Source organism: Solea senegalensis, linkage group LG6 (assembly GCF_019176455.1).
Source record: "Solea senegalensis isolate Sse05_10M linkage group LG6, IFAPA_SoseM_1, whole genome shotgun sequence".
Lineage (NCBI taxonomy): Eukaryota > Metazoa > Chordata > Actinopteri > Pleuronectiformes > Soleidae > Solea > Solea senegalensis.
This window is the reverse complement of record NC_058026.1, coordinates 1,166,280-1,187,734: the sequence shown is the minus strand read 5'-3', so window position 1 is coordinate 1,187,734 and position 21,455 is coordinate 1,166,280. Positions and strand designations below refer to the sequence as shown.

Genomic DNA, 21,455 nt, shown 5'->3' with positions numbered 1-21,455 from the left:
GTCAGGTATTCGTTCCTAACGTTGTGTTCACGATGGTTTACACATGTGTTTTAACACCTGGCTGCGACCCAACTTCCCTCAGATGGGATAATAAATTGGACTTAATCAGACTCATATGGATGTGGGATCTGAGGCTGAGAAAAACATGTGTAAACCACTGGTAACTGTAACGGTTCTTCATGTTTGACCAGGCAATGAAGGGGTGAGGAATCTGGGTGCAACTGACTACAACACCCACCTGAGTGGTGCACAGCCCAGTAAGGCCCAGCTGCTGCTCACAGCCCGCCTATGGCAACCAGCCACCAGCCTGGAAAAAGCAAAGAGAAAGCACACAAAGGCTTTACAATGCATGCTGGGTTTCCATGGTAAAACGGAGGCAAAGGAACGGAGGGAAAAAAAGAAAAAGAAAAAAGAGAGAGAGAGAGATGTTGACCAATAAAAGCCATGATTCTAAACCTCACAGGCTGCACATCTGAATATCTGAACATCTAAATATCTGAACATATGAATATCTGCACATCTGAATATGTGAACATCTGAACATCAGCACATCTGAATATGTGAACATCTGAATATGTGAACATCTGAACATCAGCACATCAGCACATCTGAACATCTGAATATGTGAACATCTGAATATGTGAACATCTGAACATCAGCACATCTGCACATCTGAACATCTGAATATCTGAACATCAGCACATCTGAACATGTGAACATCTGAATATCTGAACATCAGCACATCTGAACATCTGAATATCTGAATATCTGAACATCAGCACATCTGCACATCTGAACATCTGAATATCTGAACATCTGAATATGTGAACATCAGCACATCTGCACATCTGAACATCTGAACATCTGCACATCTGAACATCTGAATATCCGCACATCTGAACATCAGCACATCTGCACATCTGAACATCTGAATATGTGAACATCTAAATATCTGAACATCTGCACATCTGCACTGAACATCTGAATATCTATCTGAACATCTCATCTGAACATCTGCACATCTGAACATCTGAACATCAGCACATCTGCACATCTGAACATCTGCACATCTGCACATCTGAACATCTGAACATCACACACACACACACACACACACACACACACACACACACAGGTGTAATAAACTGCCTCAGCTTGCAGTGTTGTTAAAATGTATCCTATGATTCCACTGGTGGGAAGTTCTTTTAGGGCCTCTGGGGGCAGGGCAACAGTGGGGGGTGGGGTTGTTGTCCATTTGTCTTTTATAGCTGCTCACTCCAGTGCAGGAGAGAGGAAGAGAGAAAGAAGACAGATCTGGGGGCAAACATAATTGTGTGTGTGTGTGTGTGGGGCTGGACTATGGACACACACACACATGCATGCAAACACACACACACTGAGACCAGTTCAGGGAGCAGCATGCTGTTGTTTTGCTGTTTGAAGTTGTCGGCCCTGAGGCGCACGCACGCACACACACACACACACAGACACACACACACGTGTGCTGGGCATTTGGGGTTAATTAAAATGTGTTTTTTGTTTTTTGACTTTTTTTCCACTCCAGTGTTTCTGCGGGGCATCTCACGACCTGTGAAAGCCGCGTATCTGCACTCGTCACACCAGATACGTCTGACAGGGGCAAAGAGAATAATAGAATAGAATAATGCTGCGGTGGAGGAAGAAAAATAAATGTATTCTGTGTGTGAGAGAGTAATTCAGCTGCTGCTGTCGGTGCACTCAGGATCAGGAGAGTGTGTGTGTGTGTGTGTGTGTGTGTGTGTGTGTGTGTGTGTGTGTGTGTGTGAGAGAGCAGGAGAGGGAGAGAGAGAGGGAGACAGAGAGGGAGAAAGCTGTAGCTTGGCTTTCCTCTGCTGTTCCTTTCAGCTCCTCTCTCACTGTAGAAAGAGGCGTGTCCATGGACCAGTATAAAGTCCAAGGAGAGCCACTCGTGTTGAGCCATTCTCAGGAGTGAGTGAGGAGGAACCAACAGCTGGAACTTAAAACACTGCCTTTCATGCCCTGTTTTGCATTTGGACACTTGTAGAGCAGTTTTTTGGGTGTTTGAGCACAGGACCAGACTCCGGACTCACGAAGACTCACAAAGACTTACGAAGACTTACCTGGTGGATATCAGTTCCTGCAACTGCTCATTGCAACATAACAAAAGCCAGTTTCTCATCATCACCACACTCGCAGGCGGGCTCCAATTTCTGTGCTGTGAAATTGAATCAGAGGAACGGAGCGGCAACACAGCGGGGGCTTTGTGTCCCTGCAAGTGAAACACTAACCAGCTGAAAATATCAAAGACCATCCTGGACAAAGACTTCCTCTCAATCCTCCATTGTTTAGTCTGATATTTGCTCTTGGAGAAAAGTGATCAAAAGCTGCACGGCAGAGGGGACCAGACACCAGGGACCAGACTCCAGGGACCAGACACCAGGGACCAGACACCAGGGACCAGGACTGCGTGCAGGTGCCAGGGGCTGCCATGGTGCGTGGAGCAGGAGCTCCATCCTGCAGGGGCCTGTGGGTGTTTGGCACCCTATCACTGGTGGCGCTGTGCTGGTCGGACCAGGCCATCCGCTGTCCGGTGTGCTCTGAGGAGAGACTGGCTCGGTGCCGTTTGCCCGAAGGCTGCGAGGAGACGGTGCGGGAGCCGGGCTGTGGCTGCTGCCCCACCTGTGCTCTGCCTAAAGGTGCACACTGTGGCGTCTACTCACCCCGCTGTGGCACGGGCCTCCGCTGCTACCCTCCGCGGGGTGTGGAGAGACCACTGCACTCGCTGATGCATGGACAGGGGGTGTGCACCGACGAGCGCGAGCTGGAGGAGAACTCAGGTGAGAACGAGTGCATGTGATTTAAAGTGTTCATGTGTCTGAGCCCACAGCTGGGCAGAGCAGCATATTCTCTGCTGTCTGGGTTTTACCTGAGCAGGGCAGGGTCACAGTTGCTGCTTGTTTACCATAATCTCAGCTAAGCCCTGAAGCAGAGCATGCACACACACACACACACACACACACAAGCTCCTCATGCACGGCCTGATGGGAGAGTGCACACACAGTCGCTGTGTTGTGCATGGTCGTTGTAAAAGGGGCCCTGCTGTAAGACGCTGTGCAGCCTTCAGAGAGGAGGAGGAGGAGGAGGAGGAGGTGGTGTGTGTGTGTGTGTGTGTGTCAGACCTGTTTGAGTCAAGGAATCATAAATGTGGTGAATGCACATGGCTGCACACTAAACACTCACTTTCCCAGCATTCCTTGTGTGTGCAATTATCTCATCACGCTAATGTTTAACTGACATTGTGGAAAAGCATTGTGGTGGCTCTGAGTGTGTGTGTGTGTGTGTGTGTGTGTGTGTGTGTGTTAGTAATGGGAGGAAGGTAATAAAAGCTGCAGTATGAAATGACTGTAATGGAGTGAGGCCAGTCTCGGGCTATTAGAGCTCTCTGCAATCACTAATTCACTTGGCGCTCTTTCATAGACGCCCTGCTGCAGATACTCTGATCATGTCTCATCACACCATCAAGACTTTTCTAGGTCAACGTCCTCAGCTCCTTTTTCTAGGTGCATTCCACACACACACACAGAGAAAGTCTGTTTTCACTTTCACATCATTTTGGATGTTTTATCTGTTCAAAGTTCAAAGATGTCTCTCCTCTTCACACGTTTACAACTGTGGAGTAAAGACTGAAAACAGTTTGTCCATATCATAACTCCTCCTCCTCTTATGCCATAAAGCACTTTATCAATGGTTTACCGCTGACTGGTAATAACTGCACCTGCTGCTGCTGCTGCTGCTGCTGCTGCTGCTGATGATGATGATGAAGTGTCTTTACTTAGGAAATAAAGTGGAGAAGAAGAGCAGAGTGTGAGACTGCAGTACCACTGATAGAGAAGGAGGGAGACAGAGAGCAGCTCTGTGTTAATATGACTGACAGCAACATGCTGAAAATGCTTGTTTCTGTACAAACGCTGATTTTTGCATGAACTGAAGATAACTTGCTTCGTGTTGAGTGGCACATTTTTCTGTGAGGAGATATTTTTATCACTTTACAGCGTCTTTAACTTCCTTGTTCTCATGACACTCTCTCTGCTGTTTGTCTTCCTCTGGTTGACACAGAGGGCGGGGCCTGTTTCCATTATGCCGTATGAGACAATTGTTGTAACGTGTCACAGACGAGTTGGCTCTTTCATTTGTTCCACATTACCTACTAAACCAGTCTGAGCTCGCAGACGTTCACTGGTACTGTGAGCGTCACAACGCCGACGACTTCAATCAACTTAGCTGACATACAAGTCCCAGGATGCTCGTCTTCATGTGAGCATCTGTTTCCTCCTCTCCCTCCCAGCCCTAACAAGCCTTCAAGTGCATCGCCCACCGCGACCAGCTCCTCCATGAGGATGAGCTCATCGGCACTCTTGCTGCCAGAGCTGAAATGAGAGCCTTCTGCTCGGTGTACAGGGCCAGCATAGGTTAGTTCAGCACATGGCGTGAGCTGTTTAGAGCAAGATACAAACACAGAGCTGAGTCCGTTTGGCTCACCTCTGTCCATCAACGCCATTTCACCTGGTAAGATATTCTCCATGAGCACGACTTCTGCTCTTAAATGCTGCATCATGTGATCAGCTGGCTGTGTTATGGTGTGCAGTGAACGTCTCACCGTCCTTTCTCTCGGCAATGGATGGAAAGTTCAGAAGTTTTGTTCTTGGTGTTCTGTAACATGAGCGCAGAGTTCTGTCTCTCCTGCTCACCCCCAGAGTCTGTCATAACACAGCAGCAGCAGCAGCAGCAGCAGCAGCAGCAGCAGCAGCAGCAGTAGTAACAACAGCAGCGACAGCAGCAGTAGCAGTAGCAGTAGCAACAGTGACAGCAGCAGCAGTGACAGCAGCAGTAGCAGTAGCAGCAGCAGCAGAAGATTTCCTTTGTGGCCACTGGCTGCACTAATGCATTATTAAACACGGGGGTGAACACACGTCTCCTGAACACACGTCTCCTCAACACACGTCTCCTGAACACGCCTCTCTCCTCCTCAACGAACACTCAACACACGCCTCCTCAACACACGAACACACGCCTCCTCAACACACGCCTCAACACACGCCTCAACACACGCCTCAACACAACACACGCCTCCTCAACACCCTCTCTCTGCCTCTCAACACGAACACTCCTCTCACAACACACGCGAACACACAACAAACACACAACGAACATCTCAACACACGCTCTCTAACACACGTCTCTGAACACACGCCTCGTCTCTCAACACACGCCTCGCCTCTCAACACACGCCTCTCTGAACACACGCCTCTTAACACACGTCTCAACACTCAACACTGAACACAACGTCTCCTGAACACACGTCTCCTGAACACACGTCTCCTGAACACGTCTCCTGAACACACGTCTCCTGAACACACGTCTCCTGAACACACGTCCGACGCTGCCTCACTCCTAGCAGTGAACACGACAAATAAAAATAGATGTTTTTTAAAAAACAAAGACAATTCATAATGAAAGGAGCCTGGAGTTGAGGCAGAGGTGGGATTTAGAGGACAGGACTAAACGTTACAGCCTGGTACAGCCTGGTGAGGACAGTAACCCAATATTAATCAACAACTATACTGAATATCTGTTAAATCATTTAAACAAGTTCATCCTCATCATGAGGTTTGGGAAACTGATTTATGGAGTCAACAATAAATCAACAATTCATCAGTTCATTGAGAAATTATCGATTAGCTGCAGCCCAAACGCACAATACAACACACGCTTGTGTGCTGTCATTTAACTATAAAATAGTTGAGAAGGTTATGTAATATTTCAGGAAGTGTCATGATTTAGACTCTATGTGTTTGTAGCCTGGTTTACATTCAAATATGTCACAAAAACTCTGTAACGTGCATTTATGAGGGTTTATTAGCAGAAATACAACATAACTAAGTGTGTGTGTGTGTGTGTGTGTGTGTTAGAATAAACACTCACACAAACAAAACAAAAACTTTCCAAAACACCTTTGGACAGTGATGGAACCTTTTCCACTATAGTCTCGCCTCGCCTCGGTTTAGGTTTAGGTTTAGATTTAGATGGGGTGGAGTGGCTCAGTGGTTAAGACCCTACCTTGTGTACCAAAGACATCATGGTCGCAAGTTCGATTCCACCCCCTGGCTAATTGTACTTGATTCCATTGTAAGTCGCTTTGGATAAAAGCGTCTGCTAAATGATGTAATGTAATGATTTAGGGTTCTTCGTTTTTAGGATTCTTCAGTCGTTTTAACTGATCTACAGTTCAACACTGTTGGGCTTCATGTCTGTGACGACACGCTGACCAATCAGTGGACAGTCTGACGACGTCGCGCATAGTTACCAGTCATTAAGGTGAGGGTCTAACTTTACACAGACCTCCATCTTGAGCCAACATGTTTCTACAGCAGCTTCACTAAATATGCTTTGCCCACATAAACCTGATGCAGATGTGGTATGTGAAGGCCAGGGAGGGATGGGCGGAGAGTCCGGTGGTTGCAATCTGCCGTCTCACCATTAGATGTCACTAATTCTGACAAATTCTTACACTCGGGACGGGAGTGAAAGCACAGAGATAAAGAGACATTTTACAGATTAAACAAGTTAAACCAGAAAATAAGCAGCAGATTCATTTAGAATGGAGCAGTTTCCTCATCTGTCATGTGATTTTTAAACGTACTGAATCACCAACGTCTCCACCTCGCTCAAGCACAAAAAGTGTTCTAGTTGACGCGGACAGTACGTATTTGCTTTCTTTGGGTTGTGCAGCACATTTTTGCAGCTGGGACTCTTGTGCAGGAGCAAATGTGTTCAGATAATCTGTGAGACGGGGACCACCCCCACCCCCCCAATCTCCAGTGTTAGTGCTGAGAGATACACAAACAATCCCACACTGTCCTCGATGCTAAACAGGCTTCATCTGAGGAGGACTGAGGGTCACAAAGTCACTGACCATTATCATTAGATTTTGCCTTGGTTGTAACTCATTCACATCAGTCCTGTTCTAAAGTGAACGGTCAAAAACTATGATTGACCATTTCAGAGGAGACTAAAGACCTCTGCAGTTGGGTTCAGGGGAAACAAAGTATATCAATAAACTTATTGATTATTGACAAAAAGGTCATTCATATTTTGAATTTTTTATGACAAAATCCTCTCTTACTTTTCTCTTCTTAAATCAAAACATTGGTCAGAATCTTTGTTCTTTGGACATATTTATGTTCCCTAGATTCAATCTGAACTGAGTAAGTGTAACCGAGTAAAAACCAAGTAACCCTGACAGGGTTTCCAACTCTGAGTCCACGTTTGTCTGTGTGCACTTAGACTTTGACCGTCACTGATATCTTGAGCAGGTCTTCCTTGTAAAAAGAATTTAACATAAAGAAATGATAGTTGGACAAGACACAAGTATGGAACAGTCAAGGAGGTAACAGCCAATATCAGCTGCCGTCGATATCATGCTGGTAATATTGTGAATCTCTAAAAATAATAATAAATAAATAAGAATTCTATTCCAGAAAGTCTGTTGCTTTACTGGATATGAATGATGTCATAAAGTGAAACAAGAACCGCCCACTTACAACAAAGTCAATGATGTGACTCAAAATAGTTTGACCTAATTCAGAGCAGCTGCAGGTTTCCCCTCTATGATCTGTTTATCACACACACACTAAACTACAGCCAAACACCATGAATGTCTACAATGACCCTAGATCTAAAATCAATGAATAAAACTAATCAATGAATAAAACAAGCAAAGAAAAGCAGGTTATGAGGTAAATAATGACTTCATAAAAACATGTGATTGCATCTTGATTAAAAACTATCAATCAAATATCAAGGCGTCACGATCATGACCTTCCAAAGCAAAAATGGAATCAAGGATTTACCCAAGACTACACTTTAACTCCTCCCACTAACCTGAGGCTGCTGCCAACTAATAGTAACCATAGCAACTGCTGATTTGGATTTGACACATCAACAAACTCGAACCCCCTCCCGATTCTCTGAAATCACCGGTGTGTAAACTATGTTATGTGCGTGTAGCAGAGCATAAGAGACATAAGAGCAACCGAGACGTAACTATGGAAACAACTCTGTTAACACAGGTAACTCTTCTGTCCTCATCTGAAACCAAACTTCCTCTAAAGTCATGAAAGAGCGTGTAGCATCAGTCATGTGTAAACACTGAAGTAATGAACTGGAACCAGGCTACAGAATACCAAGCAGTTCACGTGTTACTACAGAGGTCACGTGTTACTACAGCACACGAGGTCGTGTTACAGAGGTCACACATGTTACTACAGAGGTCACAGAGGTTTACTACAGAGGTCGTTTTACTACAGAGGTCACATACACACAGAGGTCACGTGTTACTACAGAGGTCACATGTTACTACAGAGGTCACATGTTATTACAGAGGTCACAGAGGTCACAAGTACACATGTTACTACAGGTTGGTCACATGTTACTACAGTTGTTACCATGTTACAGAGGTCACACACAGAGGTCACAGTTACTACAGCACAGAGGTCAGGTCACGTCTGTTACTACAGAACTTGTTACTTCACGTGTTACTACAGAGGTCACGTGTTACTACAGAACACATGTTACTACAGGTCACATGTTACTACAGAGTTACTACAGAGGTCACATGTTACTGTTACTACAAGGTCACATGGGTCACTTATTACAAAGGTCACATATACACACAAGTTACTCACAAAGGTCACATGTTACTACATGTTACTACAGAGGTCACAGAGGTCACATGTTACTCACACAACTACACACTCACACACAATGTTACCAGGACTACAGAGGTCTGTTACTACTCACATGTTACTACACTACAGAGGTCACTCACACACAGAGGTCATTACTACAGAGGTCATGTTACTTCACTAAACTACAGAGGTCATGTTAAGGTCACATGTTACTACACACAACAGACAGAGGTCACATGTTACTACAGAACACATCAGGTCACATGTTATTACAAAGGTCACATGTTACTACAGGGTCCTTTACTATCACATGTTACTACAGAGGTCACATGTTACTACAAAGGTCACAACAGACCGCTGGACAGAGCTACACGTCACTCCTGGTTATTGTTCCATTCATATTGTTGATAAATGATTTAAATTTGACAATAGGGCGTCAGTGTGATTAGAATCACTCATGACATCAGTGATCATGACAGTTATCATGACATAAAAACAAAGATAGACTAGACTTAGACTAAAATAAGATAAAGATTGAGAATCAAATTGAATGGAAAAAAGAAATTGGATAGAGGATTTGGAGAATCGTGACACCCCGACTTCAGATGTGAGTGAATGTGAGTGAATGTGAGGGAACAGGTCAAACCAGGATAAAGGATAATAATGAATAATAAAGAATCTCCGTGTTGCTGATCCACACCTGTGTGCCTGTTATATTTGGCTCAGAAAAGCTTCCAGCCTCAGGACAATCATTCAGCCAAAGAATCCAAACGCCTTTCTGCAGTGGAAATAAAAGTTATTGAGAGATAAGATGAATGATTTTAGAGCTTGGCTTCAGTTTCTGTGAACTCTGCACACTTGCAGCAGCAGATTACAAAGCTCCAAACTAAATTGGTCAAATCTGTGAACTTAAGTTTACAATTATTTTCTGCTCCTTCGAGAGTAAGTCAACACTAAATCAACCTGCTGCCGCCGCTGCGTTTGCTTTGGATCCAGATACATAATCATGTCTGTTAATGTTTCTCATTATTATTGTGATCTAACTGTATTATTGTGGTGGGAAGTGTCCAGGCTTGTGTCAGGCAGAGCAGCAGCAGGTTTCACGTCTCTATGATTCAGTGTTGTTTGGTCTTCTCACAGCACATGCTGAGACCCTGGATGGTGTTGAACTGTGATGATTAACTGCTTCAAAGAAATCTCCTGCCTGGAAGTCAGTGGTGTGATACTCCCTCCCAGAGTCAAGTGTTGAATGAAACGTCTGCTCAGTTCTGAGCTGGCTGCCAGGTAAATACACAGCGTGTTAGTCGGGAAAACTGGACGCAAATGTTAGCAAGGAGTCGCACTAGAACTGTAGAACGGATAAACTCCAGTTTAAAGGGTTCTATTTGTTTGTCTTGCTCCGCAACTACCCAGAGAGTGTGTGACTAATGGATGACAAATGCTGTCTTTATATTTGGAAAACAAAGGTAGATAAAAGCATATAAGCCAGGACTGAGGCTGCTGTGGTGACGCTGCTTCACTCCACGTCAAATCAAAGACGAGCCCTCACATGAGCAGTCAGACAACGGAAACTACAAATAAACACGGATCATGACACCGTGGACTCAGATGAATAACTTCATGTTTATTTAAGGGCGACAGTAGAATTTAATACACATGTACACATGTACAATATAAATGATGTAACCACAGTGAGCGTGCAGAGCTATCACGATGCTTTCACTCAGCCAATAAGTATTGATCCTCACATGTTGTGTGGTCAAGTGACCGCAGGTGACAAATATTTATTTAAGAACCAGACTTAGAGTGAATGATGCACTTTACTGAGTAACTCTCTTCCTGTGATGCTAAAATCTATGGTTTCATGAATGAACCAGTGTGTAAGAATGAGTGACATCTAATGGTGAGACTGCAGAATGCAACAAACAGAGTTCTGAACCAGTTGTAGACTGTGGAGGGATTTTTGAGGGAGACCAGACAGAAGTGACAAGATGTGAAAGAGAGGGGCGGAGACTGTTGACGTTACAGGTAACTTTACTGATATGGGATGTGAAAGAGAGCGTTACAGGTAACATTACTGATATGGGATGTGACTGTTGACGTTACAGGTAACATTACTGATACACGTGCATGATACAGGTAACATTACTGATATGGGATGTGAAAGAGAGGGGCGGAGACTGTTGACGTTACAGGTAACATTACTGATATGGGATGTGAAAGAGAGGGGGAGACTGTTGACAGGTACAGTTGACGTTACAGGTAACATTACTGATATGGGATGTGAAAGAGGGGGGCGGAGACATTTTATAGACCAAATAATTAGTGCATTCATGAAAAAATGATCACCTACAAAAAAACCAAAGCATTGCAGCCCTTAAACACTCGAGTTGACGACCACAGGCAACAAAAAGCTTGTTCCTATGATTTGACATTGACTTTTTATCTTCACTCTGCACCTGTGACTGTCGGCGTGTTGCTGCAGTGCATTATCAGCTCCAGAGCTGATAATGCACTGCAGGAATTAGACTTTAATAGCTGCTGATAGAGATCAAATGAAACCACACAGAGAAGTGGCAACTTCCTCCATGGAAAACAGCAGTGGTAGCAAACAGGACATGCCACCCTTGACCCACTTCTAAATCACTTTGGCTCACTCTGGAATTGGAAAAATTGAGAAGAGGCAAAAAGGAGCGAAGGAAACAGCTGAAGAGCCAGTTGGCTCTTGGGGGAGAAAGTGCTGATGATAAAGGCTTAACAGCAACACGACTAAAAATACAAACAGGCCAAAGACACTTCCCTCCCAGACGAGCCGAGCCAAGCGACATGACCGGCTGTGAGGTTTAGAGAAACCCGGTCACCTTTATCAACACGTCACAAAGAAATCGAATCATCAGAAAACAATGATCCAGGATCAACACCTGAACACAGCAGGGGTAAAGATAAAACCAGACCAAGAGCTACAGTGTTAACTGGAGGTCGACCGATGGTGATCAATTCAGTTCTGTCACCAAATCACCAAAAAGTGATTAATCACAAGGCTGGTTGATACTGCTTGAAAATAATCAATATTGTTGGGCTCTATTCTGAGATATATCGGGATTTAAAGTCGATTCACTAGAATCATAAAATCATTTAGAGTGACAATACACTGAATTACATGATCTTAAACACACTTATTATTACCTTTTCATTTCAGAGAATACCTGCTTTGTTACTTTGGCTTTTGAAATGATATTTACCTACGTTAGAAAGATAGATCGATAGATACTTTATTCATCTCACAGAGAAACTGACTAAAAATATGGTCAAATTCTGCGATCGGTCTTCCTTCAGTGGTATCAAAGCCTGAGGCATCCTGGGGCTGAGAAAAGGCTTAATATTGCAAAGGTCACAGAGGTCACAGAGGTCACAGAGGTCACAGCCACACCTTCACTGTGCACACACGTGCGCGCGCGCACGCACGCACGCACACACACACACACACATACATACACTTGTGCCCACTTGTGACAGTGCAAATACCCTTTAACAACCTCCATCTGGCAGGTTGTTGAGGTTGTTGTGGGTGGAGAGTGGAGGGTGGGGGGCATTTCCTGAGGAAGCAGCTGGCTGCCTGCAGGGCCGTGGAACCACAGGATTATAGGGATGCAAAGGTGAATGTGGCATGAACCACAATATACAGAGGGTGGCAGAGGCGGGGTGGTAGCGTTTTTCAAAAGACTCAGATCTCATGGCAAGGCTGTGGTGAAGGGGCTTCATGGGACCACTGCCCCCCACCCCCACCCACCAGAGTGGGAACACAGCTCTGTGTCCTTGAAGTTAACCTGGCCTCAATATTAACCTTCATTTCCCCCACGTTCAGCTGTGTAAGATGTTAAAATCCCTGTAAAGTCTTACTAACCCTCCTGAAGCGTCTGTGGACATTGCTGTTGGTCAGTGTTTGTACAGAATATAAACATGAAGCACGTGTCCTGCGCTCACAGCAGGAGTCTGCTCTTCTTTAGTTCTTCTTCTCTTTACTTATTGCAAATAAAGTGGCAGAACTTTTCTGTGTGTTTTTACGTGGATGTGAGACACATTTCCTGGAAGAAGACAGCTCTCAGACTGCAGTGAAGGAACAGGTGCAATTAATGAACGAATGAACAGTAAAGTGTTGCTAAAGCTCACTGAGGGTTATTATGTCGTTACAGTGTTACAATGGCTCCAGTGTGTCAGTGAGCCATAGTTTGAGAAACTGTTGTCAGTCTTTATTCACTTTATACATTTTATATAACATGTATAAAGAGGAGAATATCTGCATTTGCTTTGCAGGGACAAGAAAGAACACTTGCTATTATTCAAATAAATAATGCTGTATAATGAGCTGATGTCACTAAATGCTATTATCAAATGAAATCATGCAAAACATGTTTTTGACAAAGTGTGTAACGTGTGTCAGATATCGTAAATAATGTCCACGAGTAGAGCTGCAGAATGTGCAGTTACAATAACTTTGACAGATATTGTAACATGATTTACGATCATCAAGTCATGATATGGTTTCACTTAAAGTTTCTACACAAACAAACCCAGGCGACATCCCGATGGGCGACCTCTGTTTCTAACAATATGTCACCACTAGAATTCTGCCACATCGGACCTTTCATGTATGACAGTGTATTGTTCTACAGCGATGGACAGACAGGAGGAGATCATCCCCGAGCATCCGAACAACAGCAACATCCGCTGCAGTCCACAAGACAAGCGCTGCATACAGAAGACGCTGGCCCGACATCCCCCGAAATCCACAAACCAGAGAAGCAACGCTGCCAGGGAGGAGACCAAAGCCGTGCTGGTGAGTGACAACCAGACAGAAACCCAGAGAACTCCGGCCTCAGCCGCAGCAGGTGCTTCACATTAGAGCTTTACAGCTGCAAAGCCACAGCATTACGGTCGGCTTATAAGTTGAACAAATTAGTTATTTACACACTGTAACGTTGAATTAAAGTACATCATCATTTTGGAAAAGGGCAAAAGCAGGATCTTAACGTGCCCTTTAATCAGTAACACGCTGGTTTTACTGCATTTTGAATGCATTACACAAATGCACAGCACAAACCCCTGGCACACCAGGTCTGCCAATATCTGCTAATATCTGCTAATATCTGCTAATATGTGTATATATATATATATATATATATATATATACTGTATGTATATACATAAATAAGATTCCAACCCAAACACCACTGATCAAACACACATAAAAACAATAAGATCACTCAGAGAGCACAGACCTCCACCAAGGCTTAAACACATTACACGGCTTGGCTGGTTTTTTTCCATGGGGGATATTGACAAACGATGTGAACTGCACTTGTGCACCTCCAGCTGATGGAAAACACTCCCACAGAACTCAAATGTAAAACAGTACATTTATGTACACAAATGTATTTATTTTTGCTGCGTCTTATTCTTCCTCAGAAGACTTAACTGTGTCTCTGTGCTCAAGAGAGCTGCTCTCCTCACAACATGACTCACTTTTAACTAAACATGAATTAATGTGTCAAATGAATTGAACTGACCTTTGTCTATTTACTTATTATTCAATCAAATGATTTATTTACATTCATATGAACCTTTTAAACAAACCACACACTATTCTTATTTATATAACTAAAGCATATAGAACTTTGGTGCCTGCTCTGTAATCAGGCTTCTGACAGAGACCTAAGTATAATAAGTTTATGATATAATAAGATTGGGATTTTCATGTTTTGCATGGTAACAAACTTACAGATAAATCTGCACCGATGCAAACACAACCACTCGGTGGAGAAAACAAAGACTTTTGCGCAATAATAATAAATAATAATAATAATAATAATAATAGTAAAACATCATATTTATATAGCGCTTTTTTGGACGCTTTACAAAACACAAAACAAAACAAAGGGCAGGACTGAAGTAAAACAATTAACTGTAGTACAGTACAGTAGCTTTTCATTCGTTCCCATACAAGCACAGCAAATAAAAAAGGTTCACTTTCTCTTCATGTTCACCCAGGTTGGTTTAACATATTTAGTTAGTTATGTTTTCCACTTTTACTTTCAAAAAAATGCTTTTCACGTGTTTGTGAGAATCCATTTGGACCGAGTGATAGAGAAAGCTGCCAGAATGACTCATTCATCATCTATTTACAGAGTCAAATAAATCAAATTCAAATGAAGTTTGGGTTTTCTTCCCCCAAGACAGGGAACTTAATATTGAATACTGAAACAAGGACATTTAAATAGTTCCCAGATAGAGGCAGGCAGAATATAATCAAAGGCTTTTATCCCAACAGGAGACAAATAAAAGCCAAAGATCTTTCCATTCTTGCTCAAGTTTAGATTCCTTTGTACTGGTTTGACATTTTTCAGCTATTTGTTTCTGCTTTTCAAAAATAAAAACAAAAATATCTCCTTTAAAGTGCTGGTGGGAATGACAGGATGATTCACTCATCATCTCTTTGCACTGTCTGGACATCAGAAGGCACATTAAAAGTTCACTGCACTGCACTGCACTGCACTGCACTGCAAACACCGTTTAAGATCAGACTATTCACCAGTTTAACTGTCTTAACTAACTTGGCGAGTGACTTGCTACAGAGATTATCCAGATTATCTCAAAGAGACGCTTTTAAATCATACATTCACTCATTGTCTACCGCTTCATCGATCAGGCAAATATCGATTTTGTGAGATATCGTCGTCCTTCCTCGTGCAATATGATCATCGATACACCAGGGCAAATACACCAGGGCAAATACACCAGGGCAAATACACCAGGACAAATACACCAGGACAAATACACCAGGGCAAATACACCAGGGCAAATGTCCATGTTTTAATGAACAAACTAAGGCGCTACTCGCTGGCTCTCTGTGGCGGGCGCTGCTCAAATGAACGAGGGAAACTTGTGTGGATGTGACCTGACTGAAGAAGAGTGAGTTTACAGCGGGATAATGATGGTGGAGAAAGCTAAGCTAACAGATGCTCCGTCCACGTTCAATACATAGACTTTTTGCACTTTGTTCTCTGTGTTGTGAATAAACTTTTAACTTTTCACAGGCGTTTGGTTTTCTTCAGTTAGACAGATATTGATCATCACAGAATCATTGCAATATTCTTGGTATGGTATTGTGAGGTATCCTGTGATTCCCACTCCTTGTACAGCAAAAATACTAATCCCTGCTCCACTGCGTGGCCCTAGGTCATAAAGTAATTTCAAAAAAAGGACTTTTTATTACTGAGCTCATGTTCCTTTAGAAATCTAGATTAAATATTTGTTAATATTCGTGACTAACTGAGCTGATCGACGACTTTTTTAAATGTAATATTATATATATTTAATATAATATTTGTTTATCAGGCAAAAGCTTTTACCCCTGTCTTTTAGTTAGTCTTTGATGTTTCAACTAAGTAATATGATCAATGATGCATAGTTTTTTTGTTTGACTTTTTTGTGCATTTATAAATGTCTTGTGTTGATGTTTCGGCCTACAGGCTCCATGTCGTGCTGAGCTACAAAGAGCTTTGGACAGACTGGCATCAAATTCTCGCACACACGACGACCTCTTCACAATCCCCATCCCCAACTGTGACAAGAACGGAGATTTCCACGTAAAACAGGTCTGTCCTTTCGCACGCTCTGTGAATCTCTATCATTTTAGCCAATAAAAAGGAAATTCCTATCTGTGCACTTCAAAGGGTTCCTTTAAAACTGCATCAGCAATCTGAGGGCCAAAACACAAAAAATGAAAAATGTTGTCTTCCTCGTTCAAGATCAACACCGAAGAGTCTCCAAGCAGACTGTTGTAAAAGCCAAGACCTTATTTTTCTAAGCTCAGATGGAAAGTGATTTGCTTCCAGAAATCAAAAGTTCAACTGTGTGTGTGTGTGAAGCAGTTTCTCCTAAACTGTTGAACAATAATCACTTCACCGCTGTGATGGATGCAATTAGCTGTTGCATGCGGTTGCCTTTGTTATTGTGCCTTTGCAAGATTGGGAAAGTATGCAGATAAGAGCGAGAGCATGAACACACAGATAAGAGTGCTCTGAGCTGTGTGTGCAATCAAAGCAGCACTCGCACTTCCAGATAAAAGCTCATCAGGAGACTGAGCTGTGCTGGTTGTGTAACATGGTTAAAGTATCTCTGGCATCTGTTTACTGTTTAACTCAAACTGCTTTGATTAAAACAAAGTATCGGGAAGTGAAAGCACAGGTCAAAGGGAAAAACGACACATTCCATGGCACCACCACAAATAAGACAAACCTTTGCATTACAACAATGATTACAAGCTGATCTCAGGATATAAAACAAATACTTCAAGTCCTTGATAACGGCTTGATATGCTGTATCTTAAAGGGATAGTTCAGTGTGTGTGTGTATGAAGTACAGATATAGACGGTGAGTGCAGCCCTTTCATCAAGAACCCAGAACAACGGATTTAAGCCACTTAAGACTAAAGTCTACAGACATTTGTGCTGCTGCTTTTCCAACGAGAAAAGGATGTTTGTGTCACTGACTGTCACTGACCGTTCTTCTTTACCGTTCGGTCACTTCAAATTGTATTATCTGTTCATTTCTGTCTGGAAAGCTTTTCCTCAGATTTACCTCAGTCACACAAACTTATCAAATCAGTGGACGTTGGTGCGGGAGTTTCAGTGGTTACATAAAGCAGTGAGTAAATAATTCAGAGTGCATACACAAGCATGTGTAGATCTGACAAATCAAGCGTTGTATTTAGTCGCTTTCAAATCACAATTTCTTTATTCTGCCACCTATGTCGTTAAAAACCAAAATACTAATAATATCCACATGCTACTTTTCCGATGCTTTGTTATGGTGACTGGAGTAAATCAGAAGGACACTTTAGATTTCTTGTGTCCTCCTCTTTTCAAAGGAAAACAACACGATAATAAAGAGGGTAAATAGTTTGAACAGATATCTGAATTTCAAATGTAAAGTATTTGGATCTGTGCGCCCACAGTGTCACCCGGCACGTGATGGTCAGCGTGGAAAGTGCTGGTGTGTGGATCAGAAGACGGGCATGAGGCTGCCGGGGCCGCTGGAGCAGCGAGGGGATCTGGACTGCCACCAGTTAATGACTGCCACGCTGAGGGATTAAAGACGAGGAGGTGCAGGAGCAGCTGAATTCTACTGGTGCTCATTAGTAGAACTACGTGAGGGAAGGACTTCACCCTCAAGTCTCGCTTAAGCTAAGGCCAGCGGTACTTGACCTTGCGCAACAAAAAGGAAACCATTGAATTGAGTTCTTTAGCTATTTGTATGTTTCTGTGTGTGACAGTATGTGATTTCTGAGTGTTTTCAGCACTTGATGTGTATTATTTCTAATTTGTAAACCTGAGACCATTAGTCTTTAGACACATGCGCTTTAAAGTAACACGTGGCAGAAAATGATGAGGGATGTAGTCGTGAGTTTCTGTTTATTTTCTTTATAACTTCAGTGTAGTGTGTTTTGTTTTTAAAGTGACGTGAAAACTCATCGAACCCACCAGAGAGTCAGACCTGACTGTCTTTTTATATTTCTTTTATTCTCTCTGGAGCAACTTGATCCGTGACAATCCAACGCGATTAAAGTGAAAGGATTGTTCACTAGATTATTCACAAATGATGTGTACATGGTCATAATGTGTTTTTTTGATATGGTCAAAACACACCAGAAACTGCGTTTGCGAGCACAAGGTCTAGTTTAGTGACAACACATGTAGCAATAATGGATCAGTGAATGAGGGATACACTTGTTTCTGTTTTACAACAAACCAAATTGAAGTCTTAGAATCTTCGCCGGTCTCGTGATTTGGTGACGATTGTCCCGTCAACACTTTCCACACTGCACCACGACTGACTCACTTCAATGACAAAATGTCAGGCTATGTCGATTACTGCTTCCCAAACTTTAAAATGACGATATTCTCAAATGTCTAATTTCGTCCACAAACCAAAATCAATCAGTATTATTGATTTATTTGGTATATGGAGCAAAGTAACCAGAAATGTTCCCATGTAAGAAGCTTAAAAAAACAAAAACAAAACAAAAAAACACTCAAACCAATTGAATCAATTAATTTAGCAATTGATAAAGAATCTAGTAATCTCTGTAGCCCTAATTGCGTCCTCAATTTTCTATATTAGCTCACATGGCAGTCAGATTAATATGAATTTAAACATTTATTTCACAATGAAACGGAAATATTCAAAACCAATATTTCTGCCGTCGAGCTGTAGCTTCTACAAACTGGAAAATCAACAAACAATGTTTCATGTCGTCACCGCGATGCATCAAGTTTCAACACCCCTGAAACCCCACGCCTTAAATATGAAAGGAAAAAGACCAAAGTATCCGTACGCAGTATCATTACAGAACTGAAGGAGCTCTGCTGATAGGATCATCAGATTTGCATGAATATCTTTCACTTCTCTGCAAATCTTTGGTGCTATATTCACTGATTGTGCCAAAAAAACTTTTTGGGGCATAGTTAAAGATTGGAGAAGCATGAGATTTCTTTGAGAGTCTGTGACTGTCTGTTGACATAAAGCTTTCATTATGCTCACTGTCAAAATGTGAAAGTGAGGCCGCTTGCCATTTGTAGTTTGAACTCCAAATAATAGAAATACGAGGTCATGGGACGATGGAACTCGCAGCAACCTCACATACCGAGATGGCTGCCACTCTACAAACGCTGCAACTTTTAACATTAATAGCACTTCTGTCGTAGTCGTTTCTCAGTTCATCAGTCGCACACACAGTACTGTTCAACTGTTGCACAAAATACCACATGTTGTTATCCACTGGTATTTCTAACAACGCTCGTCCATGGTTTCTTTTCTCTCTGGCACACAGTGAACTCGGAGGCGAGGTCACTCCCAGCTCCGACTTGTGGGTTCTGATGTAGGTGGAACGCAGCTGCATGTCCCTCACCTCACTCCTCTGTTCAAAGTGTGTTAGAGAACATATGTAGTGAGCATCCAAATGCACGCGCAAAGCCACGCCTCGCACAGATTGGGTTTCCACTACAGATCGTTGTTTTATGTGACAACAGCAGCATCACAGGACCAACCAGCCCGAGGGTGGGTTAGGACTTTTAAAGTGGAAGCTTATTTCATACAAATAGAACATTGTTTGACACACTTGGGAAGAAAGGGGTGAGCAGAAAAGTCCTCCATTTGTTTTACCATTATATGTCACTAATTATTACAGACTGAACCTTTAAATACAGTCAGATAAAATGGGATCATGAGGAATTCTGACCCAGTTGACGACAGAAATGTGACAAATGTCTCCTGTGATCACGAGTCCGTCTCTCAGTGTATCCTGAAGGTGCAAAAACTCAACAAAAAGTAAACACAAGTGCTCATCTATAGACGCATCTTACAATTCAAACTGACATCAATATTAGGGACGGCCTTAGTGCCCGATAAGATAAGATGATATCACAACCTGAAGCATTTACTGAAACAATATCAGCTTAGCTGGTAAAACAACATCCATGCTGATGCATTTAATAACTACCTATAAGCAGCCATTTAAAACATAACAAACAACATTACGCTCCATCTGCAAGGCAGACATTTGCAGCGTCTCTCGGGTCCTTGTCACACGATTAATCTTTATTAGTCAAGAAATTCTGTCATACTTTGAATCTATGGATGGTATCTTATATTACATTTAACTTCTTCCAACATGTGGTCCAGTTATTTTGGCCAGTATCAGACTGATACCAATACCGAGTACCGTATGGGCTCATCCCTCGTCCTTACAGGTCACGTTTCTCTGTTTCTAAGTTGGCCAAAAAAATCCTCTGTTAGTAAGAAAAACAACACACTGCCAGAAATGTCATGTAATCTAATCTCTGAAGCCATGGTCAATTTATAGCATTCACCACAGGCTCAGTTTGATCACCCGATGAACAAAAACTCTTTCCAAAGGTCGAACACCAAAAACAGACAAACAGAGAGTCAGTGCTACAGCTTCTGAAATATCAAAAACCAAAGAATTCCAAAGACGACAAAGAATAAAGACATGCACACAACTGGTTTACTGCACAGTCCTATCTTATCATTCATCAACTAATTCAACTAATGAAGTGTCACCAAACACATTTTTTTTTTTTATTAAAAGGCCCTCGAACGACATAAGTTGTGTATTTAAGCTATAGCTATTACTGCTTGATTTCTAACTTCACTGTACTGACCTGTAATTGCATTTCTCCAGAATAGACTGTTCCAATGTAACTTTGATGTTATCTGTTAATGTGTAGAAGATGTGAAGTAACGTCTGCATGCATTCAAAAACGGACCGGGGTCTGGGAACGGCTGAGCTCTTGTGTGTATCTCGTCCACAGCAGGACAGTTACAGTATATTCAAACACTGACCTGATCAAAGAACTGAAATATAGTTTCAACCAATGAAATAATCAGCTACATTGTACATGTTTACCTGATGAAAATGTATACATTGTAATAAATCCATTAAAACACTTTGGTAACTAGCATGTTGTTGCTCGTATTGTTCTTAATGCTAGTGGTGTAGCTCTAAAGCGTATTGTGTACTGTGTGTTTGCTAATACTGATAAAGTGTGTCAAAAATATGATTTGACTTTAATTTAGTGTGTTTGGAAAAGTACAACTTGAAATGTTCAGTATGTCAAATGTCTTTAC

The 21,455-nt window shown here is 42.4% G+C and overlaps 1 protein-coding gene across 2 annotated transcripts; it reads left to right on the top strand.

The window, feature by feature from the left end:
• Positions 1-1,946: 1,946 nt before the first annotated feature.
• Positions 1,947-21,286, top strand: LOC122770756 (insulin-like growth factor-binding protein 4). 2 transcript variants are annotated; one of them, XM_044027843.1, is made up of 4 exons: positions 1,947-2,837; positions 13,406-13,584; positions 16,277-16,402; positions 17,764-21,286. In XM_044027843.1, the coding sequence occupies exons 1-4, from the start codon at positions 2,489-2,491 to the stop codon at positions 17,899-17,901; spliced, it is 792 nt and encodes a 263-aa protein (XP_043883778.1). In that variant the 5' UTR covers positions 1,947-2,488; the 3' UTR covers positions 17,902-21,286. The 2 variants fall into 2 exon arrangements, with proteins under 2 accessions (XP_043883778.1, XP_043883779.1); XM_044027844.1 differs by having other exon boundaries at positions 1,949-2,837; positions 13,421-13,584.
• Positions 21,287-21,455: the final 169 nt, after the last annotated feature.

Excerpts from the sequence above, each read along its gene's own strand:
- LOC122770756 (XM_044027843.1), top strand. The coding sequence starts at position 2,489 with ATGGTGCGTGGAGCAGGAGCTCCATCCTGCAGGGGCCTGTGGGTGTTT. Across the intron at positions 2,838-13,405 it reads CGAGCTGGAGGAGAACTCAG|TGTATTGTTCTACAGCGATG; the intron begins GTGAGAACGAGT and ends CATGTATGACAG. Across the intron at positions 13,585-16,276 it reads AGGAGACCAAAGCCGTGCTG|GCTCCATGTCGTGCTGAGCT; the intron begins GTGAGTGACAAC and ends TTCGGCCTACAG.